The 12,797-nt window shown below is 36.5% G+C and overlaps 1 protein-coding gene across 1 annotated transcript; it reads right to left on the bottom strand.

The window, feature by feature from the left end:
- Positions 1–2,141: 2,141 nt before the first annotated feature.
- LOC127091050 (uncharacterized) lies at positions 2,142–3,366 on the bottom strand. The gene has a single exon (XM_051029565.1). The coding sequence runs from the start codon at positions 3,253–3,255 to the stop codon at positions 2,254–2,256; it is 1,002 nt and encodes a 333-aa protein (XP_050885522.1). The 5' UTR covers positions 3,256–3,366; the 3' UTR covers positions 2,142–2,253.
- Positions 3,367–12,797: the final 9,431 nt, after the last annotated feature.

The raw sequence follows: 12,797 nt of genomic DNA, 5'->3' as shown, positions 1-12,797 counted from the left end.
TCAATTTATTGGATCCTCAAGTGAGATCCTTTCTGCTCATAGAGGCGATCAAATAGCTAAATCCTTAAGTGGGATCCTTGCCAATAGAGGAGATCAATTTAATGGATCCTCAAATGGGATCCTTCTTGCTCATAGAGACGATCAAATAGCTAGATCCTCAAGTGGGATCCTTGTCGCCTATAAGAGGCGATTAAAATGATGGATCCTCAAGTGGGATCCCTTCCGTTCATAGCGACGATCAAAACCCTGGATCCTCAAGGGGATCTTTGTTGTCCATAAAGGAAATCAAAACGTTGGATCCTCAAGTGGGATCATTTCCGCCCATAGAGGCGATCAAAACCCTGGATCCTTTTAAAAAGGAATGTGGTGTATATCTCGAGCTCCTGAGGGTTAGGATATGATGTGTGTATCTCGACCATCTGAACACTCGTCATCCCTTTAAAAAACTCTCAATGTGATTGATGCAAATCATCTTCTCAATAAAATTGGACGAAAAAGGAATATGATGTATATCGCGAACTCCCCAAGGGTTATGATACAAGGTGTATATCTCGACCATCTGAATGTTCGTCGTCCAACCAAAATACCTAACTATATCTAAACCTTTCACATGTAATATGAAAAAGGAACGTGATGCATATCACGAGCTCTAGAGGGTTAGAATAAGAGGTTATATCTCGACCATCCGAGTATTCATCATCACCCAAAAATAATCCAACACATCCAAACTTTTGCCTTTTAGCTTTCACTTTCAAACTTTTTTTAACCAAAAGATGTTTCATCTCAAGACAATGCCAAACAATGTTTCGTCACACATATATGTGAGTGAGCTAAGTGACGTTTTTCCGCGAATGTTGATATAGAAATTCATTGTGTTGTGATGCAAACACCCCATCCTCTAACTATTTTGGGTAAGCAATATTTTCCGTTCGATTGCGACAACAATAACTTTCACTAAAATCGACCCACCAACAAACAATTTCTACCCAGAACTAGGTAGCCTTAAGTTCTCCATCACATCTAAAGATACGTAGGAGCAAGACCCGCAATCTTTCCAATAACATTAATAAAAAAAACTTTTTTGCAACCTCTTTCTTTTTCTCTTTGAATTTTTAATAATTTGAAAAAAGCAAACATTTTTAAGCTAACACTTATGCGCAAAACTAACTAAACGGTTCCCGTTGAGTACAACGGATGTGTGAGGTGTTAATACTTTCCTTTTGTATAATTGACTTTCGAACCTGATTTAGTTGTGGCGACCATTTCTTTGTTATCTTTTGAGGATTTTATTGATATTTTCTCTTTTCATTTTTTGGAAATAAATAAAGTTCGATGGCGACTCTCTTAGTCATCCGCAAGTGTGCAGTGCGCTCGTAAGATCGTATTTTTCGAGATGCGATACCCCATAATAAATTGATTTGGAACAAAGCTTTTCTTGAAAATATCTATGTGTTTTTATGGATATTAGTTCAAAACAAGTTGTCGACTAGAGATAACTTCAGAAAAATAGATTTGTTAAGGGTATATGGAGATAGTTGTCTGTTTCAGTGTGAAGAGGGAGAATTTATTTCTCACTTATTCTATAACTTTTCTTTTGTGAAGATTATTTGGTTTGAGTTATTCAAATGGTTGAAAGTTCCTTTTAACTTACCCCGTAAGATAGCTCCAAATTTAGAAAGCGTCCCAGGTTTGTTTGGAAGAGGTGGAACAACAAAGTTTTATTTGGCCTGTATATGGACTGCTATGGCTTGGGTTATTAGTATCACCCGTGTAGTTTTGGTTTGTTGGTTGAAGAAATAGCTTCATTCTGTTTGGTGCAGGTTGGCACTTGAAGCTTTTTTGTTGCGTGTTGCAAAGGCTGCGTTTTAGTTCTAGGGTGTTTTGGTGTCATTATCAAGTTGGGTGGTTAGCTAGTGTTTGTGGATTCTTTTTATTGCAGTTTGTGTGTTGTTGGTTTGTAATTTTGGTGATCGTATATGAGACTAATAATACCTGCTCAAATGTTTAGTTGAGACACATTTCAAAGTTTCTAATTTCTTAGCCAACTTTTCTACGCCTAAATTTGCAATAGGAGACACACATGGCCTTACACTATTCTATGGTACGGTAGAGCATAGTATAATCAATCTAAAGCAATTGGATTTCACACAAAAGTATATCAATTTCTTGCAACAAATTACAAAACATATAATCAATAAACTTGCACATATATTAATGTTTCATTACATCATCAAGTTCCATTATAATTCCTACTCAAATCCGATAATTCTCCAGCTGAACATCTTTAGCTGTCAATGGCACATACTCTCCAAGATAAACTTCAAGGTGATCAGCCAAAGCAGATTTATCAATATTCTCATGATGATAACTCTTGCAAACCAAATACAACACAGTTTGCAAAACAAGTCCAAACAAGAACAAACAAGACAGCAACAAGAAACATAGTATCCCATATCCTGTTCTGTCCACGTAACCAAAACACCATGTTCCATTCACAACCACTACCTTAAAAACAAACCTTATCAAGAAAAACGAAACGTTTAGCACCAAAAATATAAATATTGACAAACCCATTTTCCCCTTTATCAATTCCTTGCTCTTCACCATAGCTTTAAATCCATACAAATCCTCCAACACTGTCACAACACTAGCTAGTTGCCATATCAAAGTTAAGTAAACAAATCCAATAAAATAGAAGATTATCAAGAAAATAAGCAAAACAGCACCTCCATTTTTTACACCAAGTGTAACTACTAACAAGATTATAACCAAGAAGGTTAGAAAATTGTAAGCGAAGAAAACAGCATAGGCACATAAGAAAGTGAGCATGAGTCTCTTCCAAACCTTTGGAACAATTTTGATGATTTTTTTGAAGGAGAGATCCTTGGATGTGAAGATGGAAGCTGTCGTGTAGACAATAGCTGAGGTGGAGAGAAGAGAAAAGATTAAGAGGAAAGTGAAGTAGAATAATTTGAAAAGTAAAAGGGTGATGAACTGTGATGAAACTATGTCGGTGAGTTTATCGTATTTCGGTGTGCCTTGTTGGGTCTGGTCGATTTGTTCTTCGGTGTGTTTGATTTTGTTGAAGATGAGGTTGGAGACTTCTATGTGGAAGAGGAAGATGAAGGAGAGAGGGAGGATGAGAGTTAACGTGATTTGTGTGAAGATTTTTCTCCATGAGAATATGATTTTGAAGGATTGTTTGTAGCAACCGAAGAAACCGAGGAATTGCATGTCTTCTTGTTCTCTGTCCATGTTTTTTGGTTTGGTTTGGAGAAGAGATTGTGTTTTGTTTGTGATGAAGAAGAAGATGAAGAGGCGGAGAAGACTATATTAGAGAAGACTAATGTTGATATGAGAATGAGTCAATGATTTTTATTTAATCAGTCAATGATTTATTGGAAAGGATTAACTAATCTGGACCGTCCGATTTATTTTAACATTTTTGATTAAAAGGACAGAGTTTTCAATCTAACTGTCTGGTCTAAATTTGACCACTCAAATCAAAATTTGTATGCATTATTTACAGTGATCTGAAGTAATATTTGTTCAGATTCTTATTATATGAAAAAAAGTAATTTTTAGAATTATTGGTGTTGGTGTCATCTGGATTAAACGATCATATAATAAGTTAATTAATAAATATTGTCTATGTAACAAGCTTTTTTTCTCTAAGAATCGTTTGTTTACAAGCTAGAATATCGAAAATCAATTAACTTATGCTAGGGATCTAAAGCCACGCTCTCAGAAGAGATTTAAATAAAAGTAGTATAATAAATCTAAATTAACAAAAATGTACTGCGTAGTACTAGTATACAATAGAAACAAAAGAAAAATTACTGAAATTAAAAATAGTAGTAATAATTAAAGGAATCATTTTGTAATGAGCACTAAAATAAACAAAATTGTCCATCCTAGAAACCTCAATAATTCATATGTTTCCGAAATTAGTTTTGAGCTAAGATAACTTGTGGAATGAAGCTAAGACCTAGATGTAAAGAAGATTCCTTTTCTCCAAGGCAAAATAGAATTGTGGGAACTTTATTAATTTTCTGAGGAAAATGTCAAACTAGCTTGTATTTCTTTCCTACAAGAAAAGTTTAATAGTGGAAATATGAATTGATCCTTTTTTTTCTCCATGAATTATCATATACAATTTATATTGTGGGTTTGAATGAAGTATTTTAATGAAAAAATTTATTTATTTTTAAAATAATTCATAATAATTTGACCAAACTTTATTGTTGAGATAAAAAATATAAAAATTATTAAAATGGTATAAATTTATAAAAAAAATTATTTAAATTAAATTTTAAAAATTTCAAATGACACAAAAAAATAAAGAATTTAAAATTGTTCATTCACTTAATATAATGTGAATGTTAAATTGTTTATTATTAATTTTTTAAATTTTGTAAGATGATCCTCCTATTTTATAAATAAAAAAATTCACCGCAAAAATTAAAAAATATATATAAATAAATCCCTAATAATTTTCAAATTTTATAAATTGGGTCCTTCAAATTATCAAAAATTGTAAAATAATTCCTATCTTTCATATTTTAAATTTGACTCAAGCTTTAAATTTTATAAAAATGATCCCAAAAATTAAACAATGAATCGTTTTAATACTCCATCCAAATAAACGAATTTACAAATGAATGAATTTTAAATGAATAATTTAAAAATTGTAAATTTTGAATTCCTTAAAAATTCTCAATCACCTCATCCAATCCAACACACACTCTTAAGTGTTTTGTTAAGATTTTTGTGGAAATAAGTCTAGAAATTTAGTTTTTCAACAAAATATTATATTTTGCCAATATCCCACCTGCTTGACGTGCTGGGAGGTGCGCCCGACTAATATTTTTTTAGAGTTTTAAAGTTTTCTCTATTGTACAACGTGCGAGGTGTATTATTTAGTCTATGCACATTCGTCATCCAGTGGTAATCATTATTTGAGCAATCTTCATGAAATGTTTTACTAGGATGATGTGGACTTTGTGATCTTCTTCAATATCCATCACTACGAAATTTACTGGGAACAAGAATTTGTCTATTCTTACCAATACATCTCCTGCTATATCAGAGGGTTGCTTTACATATTTGTCTGCTAGCTAGAAAATCATATTTATCTTTTTCTATTCGAAATCACCAATCTTTTTGAAAACTGACAAGGGGATCAGATTGATGTTATCGCCCAAGTCAATTAGTGATTTGCCCATATTGACATTGCCTATAGTGACTGGAAAAGTAACTCTACCTGGATCATTTTCCTTTTGAGGCAATGTTCTTTAAATAATCGCGTTATAGATAACTTTTTAATTTAATTGTATCCTCATTAATATATTTTCTTTTCTTGGTCAAGATCTCTTTCATGAACTTTGCATAAGAGACATTGGTTTTAAGGCTTCTAAAAATGAAAATTTTATTTGTAACTGAATGAAAAAATCTAAAAACCTTGCGTATTGCCTTTCCTTATTTTTTTTGTTGGATTATGAGGGTAAGACAAGTTTTGAATAAGGTTATTTTTTTGTTTTTTTTCCTACCTTTTTTTTAATGTGAGTTTCTTAATTTATTTCCACCTCCTTTTCTTTTTCCTTTTCTTTTTTTACTATTTTTTCCTTACCATTCTCCTATTCTTTTTTTTTCATGCTATTTTCCATCTTCAATAACAAATTTTTCATTCTCTTCGTGATTGCTTCCACTCTGATCCCATCTGGTTGTATCAAGTTTATAATATTTCTTGTGTTAATTTGATATTTGTTTGACTAGTTGTCCAATTTAGGTGACAAGGTCTTGGATAAAGTATTGGTTTTCTGAAGGGCAACTACCAACACTTGTATGGATTGTTGAAGCATTTCTTTCGTGTTTGATTTCTTTTGAAGATGTGGTTGGATGTAGTTTTCAAAAGATTGTTTGATTGAAGGATCAACTCTTGATTTCCAATGGGAGTTGCCTCCTTGGAAGTTATTTTGATGATATTCCTATGGCCTTTGGTAGTTTACAAAATTGATTTCTTCATAATTTGGAGGGCAAAGTTTAGGTGGATGATCACTACTGCATAATCCGCAAAATGTAATTTGCATTTGCTGTGGCGATTCATGTATTTCCAAATTGTTGTGGCAACTTAGATAAATTATTTTCCAGCTCATCTGTTAGAACAAGATTTTGATTCTGCAATTTATCCTTGAGTTTTGATGATAACAAAGGATGAAACATTTTAGTACCATGAAAAAATTCTCTAAGTGCGCAGGGCTCTAACATTAAATGCATCTGATGAAACAAACTCTAAGCGCTAAGCAAGTCCAAAACAGCTAAACTGAAAGCTAAAAGTGTTCGCTCTGACGACTCAAGACTCTGACTTTCTGAATCTGAAAGATCCCCCATCTGAAGTCTCTAAAGATCACTACATCTAAGGAATGTAAAGACAAAGATTAATCAAGAGCTTCTAATGGAAATATCAGGCAACTATCTGAAGAATACAAGATTTGAGTGAAGTATCTGAATTCCGTGCACTCTGATTCTCACTAATCAAATCAAATCAAGACTTAACAACGGAGTTTTCTAAAGAGGTATAAATCTATATATGAAGAAAATTAAGTACTCTCCTAAAACTGTTATGGAAATGACAATAAACTTAATTACAATTAAGTTCCATCATTGGCAAGATATCAACATCAATGCTTCATCCAATGGTATCATCTCCAAGCACTATATAAAGGTCCAACCATCATCATACCTTGACACAAAATTATTCAACAAGAATTTTATTCATCAAAATTAAAATATTCACTAATTCTTGCTCCACATATTCACAAGGTTTTTGCTCTTAGTGTGAGACTCAATTGTTCTTACTGTGTTCACTTTGCTTACCTAGAAGCACCAAACACCTTCTTGTAATTCTATAACATTTGTTGTAAAATTCCTCAAGTGACTTATGAAGTCTGTAGACTTGATAGGTGTCATACGGTGAACTGACTTTGTGTGTTTTTGCTTTGGAAAGCAAATGTCGCGGATAGCAAGAGTCGCCACCGACTTTTCTTTTATCCAATAAGGAAAGGCGGAAAAGAACAGGAAAGACCTTGATTAGATTTTGGGTTCGGGAGGTACATTATACAAAGGGAAGGTGTTAGCACCCTTTGTATCCATGGTTATCCATGGGCTCTTAATTGCTTGATCACTTATGTTTTTCTTGTCCGAAAAAGTGTGTGAGAGCTGTTTAGAAAATGTTTTGAAAAGAGAGTTTAACTTTGTAATGATTCTTGTACGAATGTATACAAAGTATTTATCTCGTTTAATTTTGAAAGCTGTTTAGAAAAATATAACTTGGTAATGATTCTAGTATGAATGTATACCAAGTGGTGATTTTCTAATAGATGTTTTGCAAAGTGTGAGGTGTGAAAAGTATTGTAAGTTGTGAGTCAGCATTTAAGAGTTGTACCTAACCAAGGTTTTTATAGGTATTTCCTATCCTTAGGAGGGTAAGATTGTCCTTACTATTGAGAAATAAACAGTCTTATCCTTTGGATGTAAAGGGACATCGTAGGGTCATCGATTGGTCATTGGAGGCCATACTTGTAAGGGTACCTTAGCATTCAAAGGGACAACCATCATTAACTCGTAGGCTACAACGAAGGGTCATCGAGGGACAAAATCATATATTCGCAGGCGACATCCGAGGGACTATGATTTATCTTATAGGGACATGATGATTTAACCGAAGGGTCTTTGCTAAGTGTATCCCCACATTCGCGGGACATAACCGTAATACCGTAAGGCAACAATGAGAGGGCCAAGATCATATATTCAAAGGCAACAATTTATAATCAGTTAGGTAATTAGGATGAGTCTCCACAAGGGTATCCCACAAATAAAGTGGAATACCTAGCAAGCTACCTTCTCCGGGAATATGTGAATCCTTACAAAATTCAGCAAACAGGTCAGAATACCAAATCAGGGTGCAATCAAGAGTTGCACCAAACAAAAGGAATCACAACAGTAATAGTGTCAGGTAAACCATGCATGGTTACAATAAAACATATCAGATGAGCAAAAATCAGAATAGGAAAATCAACGACTGTCATGTTCGCTGCTGCCTCGCCTAGCGAGGGCCTGGCGGACGCTCGTTACATGTTCGCTTAGCGATGTGCTAGCGAACAGCTGCGGGTTTTGAATTTAAGACAGTACGATTTCAGCAAGCTCCAAACCCTATGGCATCCATTACAGAAATTTTATGGTTAAAGATTCAAAACATCCATGCATACTTAAATCCACGTGCAAAACCTAAGATATATTTATAAATTCAATCATAATGTCACATGTAAGTTGGGAGCATAAAGCGGTAACGGTAGTGCAAACCTGTTTGCAATTGAATTGCCACGTTGGATTGGCAGATCACTCTTAGGGTTGGTGCCGGATTGAGTTGGGCGGGGGTAACCTTTGTGCAGATGAGTTTACTTCAGGGTTTCCTTTAGGGTTGCTCTGAATTCTCTTGGTCAGCCTCCAGAGTTTGCTCGGTTGCTTTTGTTAGGGTTTCCTTGCTAGGGTTTCTGTCCGTCTTCTTCTCTGTCCCGTTTGTGAATGAAACTCTGCTATTTATAATAATTTTTGTGATCTGATGGGCTCAGAATGAAGCCCAAAATTTCTGGTATTCGCAAGCTTCGCTAGGCGAGTGGTGCAGCGAAGGATTCGCTAGGCGAATGATTTTGCTCGCCTAGCGAGCAAGCCATTTTAAGTCATTTTCTGGATTTGGCCACCTGTGTGCTGGGTCTTTGTTCCTTTAAGATCCATGCCTCGAAAAATGAGTTGGAGTGCCTTGAAAAATGTCTTGCAAGATTAACGGGCAAATTTTGGGGTATGACAGCTGCCCCTGTTCAATATTCTTAAACCGAGAGAGTTAGAATGATATGTACGCCATTCGTGGTCTAGAGGTGGAAGATTATTGAACACTTAGAATGCCCCAAAAATTTGCACTTGTTAATTAAAAGTTAGTCTTGATGGAGATGGGCTTAAAGATGCCATCCAGGAAGTTTGATGATGAGAGCTTCAGAGTGCGTCGTGCATCAGACCAATTTGAAGACATGGGCGCCACACCGGGTCGTATGCTAGACCGTATAGTGAGTCATCCATTAGGCGATATTAGGGTGAGCTGAACCTGATGAGATAAGGATACGAGTGAGTCATACACTGTTGGGGATAAAGGATCAGAATGGATCATACGCTAGATCGTATCTGAATAGCAGAATGAGTTGTCCATTAGGCGGGTGACATCACTGGGTATGAAAGATCATAATGGATCGTACGTTAGATCGTATCTGAGTCGCAGAATGAGCCGTTCATTAGGCTATATTTGGGGATGAAAGGGTAGTCACACGCTAGACCATGTTTCAGAATGTACCGTATGCTAGGTAGTATCTGAGGAATAAAGATCAGAATGGATCGTACGCTAGATCGTATCTGAGTGGCAGAATGAGCCGTCCATTAGGTTGTATCTGATGATAAGGGGTAGTCATACGCTAGACTACATTTCAGAATGTACCGTACGCTAGGTAGTATCTGAGGAATAAAGATCAGAATGGATCGTACGCTAGATCGTATCTGAGGGGATGAACATCCAAATGGGTCGTATGCTAGACCGTATTGGAACAGTTGAAGGAACCAGAATGAACCGTACGTTAGGCTATATCTGATAATGTTTGTATATGTTGTATTTGCAATAAATGTCTGGGATGGGCTTAAAGATGCCATCATTAGGAGGATATCAGAATGCTTGTCAGAATGAATATTCATATGGATTATATCCGAAAATGTATCTGAATCTTGAATGTGACTGATGAGAGTGTCCGTCTGGATGAACCTTTATTTTGACTGTATCGGGAGGATAATTAACCTGAAAAAAGGTTAGCCTCATGCCATGTCATGATGCATGAGATGTTTTATGCTTGTGAAAATAAATGTGAACATTGCATGTATGTATATGATTCGAAATGATGCATGAATGAATTATGTGTCCGAAAAACTTTGCCAGGGGAAAATAAATCCCCATATCCTGGTTGGAGATATTTGTATTGATGACCCTTTCTTAGTCGTGGATACTTGATTTCTGTCTGATGATAGAAATATTCAACAGAGCCTGGTTGGGGATAGAAGAGATGACCAGTCTGTCTGGTGATGCCCATTTCTTCTGGGGAATAACTGGTTTTTGCTGGGGATAGAAGAGATGACCAGTCTGTCTGGTGATGCCCATTTCTTCTGGGGAATAACTGGTTTTTGCTGGGGAAAGGATTTGTAACCGGACTCGTTGGAAAGCATGGTTAGACCTTATCCTCGACCCTAAAGTCTTTTAGTAACTGCTATTGCTATTTTATGCATGTATTTTCGGTAAACATTAATCATGTTCAAACGCATATACTCATTCGAATCAAATCAATGGACGTTTAGGCAAACAAAACAGAGAAAGTAAAACAAAAACATCTTTTTGGAAATAAAATTGTATTGATTTGGAAAGAGGGCCTGTAAACAGGCAATTTGTGTACAGGGAGACAGAAATCCTAGTAAGAGGAGATTGTCAAGAAAACGAAGAAAAAGCTATGAAGAAAAAGTTCTATTGATTTTAATTCCACTACTGTCATTATGTCTTCAAGCCTCTCATCTCCTGCTGTCGGATAAAAGTGATTGGCTTGTTCAGTCCTTTGAACTTGGATGAAGCTGACTGAGAACGGGACATAGTCATATGCTTTTATCCTTAATTTTTGCCTGGACCGCCTTTTCAGGTTTTTAGTCCACCAGGATACCCTTTTTTGCCCAAGCCGCCTTTTCAGGTTTTCGACTTGCCGGGTGTACATTTTTATATGTTTATCCCTAATTTTTCCCGAACCCTTTTGGTTCGCCGGGATGCCCTTACTTTTGCCTAGATACGTCGACCTAGCGGGTCTCTTTTATGCGTAGTATCTTTTAACTATGTCTGCGTTCACGGGATGTGGGAAGTCTTCGCCATCCATTGTAGCAAGTATCATGGCTCCACCAGAGAATACCTTCTTAACTACAAATGGCCCTTCGTATGTGGGAGTCCATTTGCCTCTGGGATCACCTTGTGGTAGAATGATACGCTTGATCACCAAGTCGCCAATTTGATACACCTGTCTCTTGACTCTTTTATTAAATGCATGGGTCATGCGCTTCTGATATATCTGCCCGTGACAAACAGCCGCAAGTCTCTTTTCATCAATCAAATTTATCTGATCGAGTCGAGTCTGAATCCATTCATCTTCCTCTAAGCCTGCATCTTTCATAATTCTTAGAGAGGGAATCTGAACTTCCACTGGTAAGACGACTTCCATTCCGTAGACTAAAGAGAAAGGAGTTGCCCCTGTCGAAGTGCGCACTGAAGTGCGATAACCATGAAGAGCAAATGGTAACATCTCATGCCAGTCTTTGTATGTTACTGTCATCTTTTGTATGATCTTCTTAATATTCTTATTAGCAGCTTCTACGGTGCCGTTCATCTTTGGCCGGTACGGAGAAGAGTTATGGTGTTTTATTTTGAACTGCGTGCAGAGTTCAGTAATCATCCTGTTGTTCAAGTTAGTACCATTGCCAGTGATCACTCTTTCAGGGATGCCATATCGACAAATGAGACTATTCTTGATGAACCGTGCCACTACATTTTTGGTGACAGAAGCAAACGAGGCCGCCTCTACCCACTTTGTAAAGTAATCAATAGCAACCAGAATGAAACGATGTCCATTAGAAGCAGTAGGTTTAATCTCTCCAATCATATCGATGCCCCACATTGCAAAGGGCCAAGGGCTGTCAACATGTTTAATGGAGCAGGAGGCACATGTACTTTATCCGCATAGATCTGGCACTTGTGACAAGTTCTGGAATGATGGTGGCAATCAGCTTCCATGGTAGACCAATAATACCCTGATCTCAGAATCTTCTTGGCCATCGTATGTCCACTAGAATGAGTCCCAAAAATACCATCATGTATGTCTTCCATAATCTTTTCCGCTTCCTTTTTATCCACACAGCGAAGCAAGGTCGAATCATGATTACGTTTGTATAATACTCCATTACTCAAAAAGAATTTAGCGGAGAACTTCCTCAGAAATTTTCTGTCATTAATGGATGCCCCTTCAGGGTATTCCTGAGTTTCTAAATATCTTTTTACTTCGTGGAACCAAGGTTTCTCTTCTACTTTATCAGCGTTAAGTTCATAACAATATGCTGGTTCATCTAATCGTTTAATGGTGATCATGGAAGCTTCATTGCCCCATCTGACTCTGAACATAGATGACATGGTAGCTAATGCGTCTGCCAACTGATTCTCTTCTCGTGGGATATGTTCGAATGTAATCTCTTCAAAGTATGGGATTAATGTTAACACCCGCTCTCGATAAGGGATGAGATTCGGATGTTTAGTGTCCCATTCTCCTTTGATCTGACTGATTACTAAGGCTGAGTCTCCGTACACTCTCAAAAACTTGATTCTTAGGTCTATAGCAGCTCTGAGTCCCAAAATACATGCTTCATACTCAGCCATATTATTGGTACAATCAAAACATAGTCTAGCAGTGAAAGGCGTATGGCAACCCTTGGGGGAAATGATTACAACACCAACACCATTTCCCAATGCATTAGAAGATCCATCAAAAACCATAGTCCATCGGGATCCCAGTTCGGGTCCTTCATCCGGTCCAGGTTCTTCATAATCAGTAACAAGCATGACATCCTCATCTGGGAACTCAAAATTCATAGATTGGTAATCATCAACTGCTTGATGAGCCAAATGA

Source organism: Lathyrus oleraceus, chromosome 6 (genome assembly GCF_024323335.1).
Source record: "Lathyrus oleraceus cultivar Zhongwan6 chromosome 6, CAAS_Psat_ZW6_1.0, whole genome shotgun sequence".
In the NCBI taxonomy this organism is placed as follows: domain Eukaryota; kingdom Viridiplantae; phylum Streptophyta; class Magnoliopsida; order Fabales; family Fabaceae; genus Lathyrus; species Lathyrus oleraceus.
The sequence above is the reverse complement of the archived record's forward strand: the minus strand, read 5'-3'. Positions and strand labels throughout refer to the sequence as shown.

Bases quoted from the DNA above. Each gene is read 5' to 3' on its own strand.
- LOC127091050 (XM_051029565.1), bottom strand. From the start codon at position 3,255: ATGGACAGAGAACAAGAAGACATGCAATTCCTCGGTTTCTTCGGTTGC.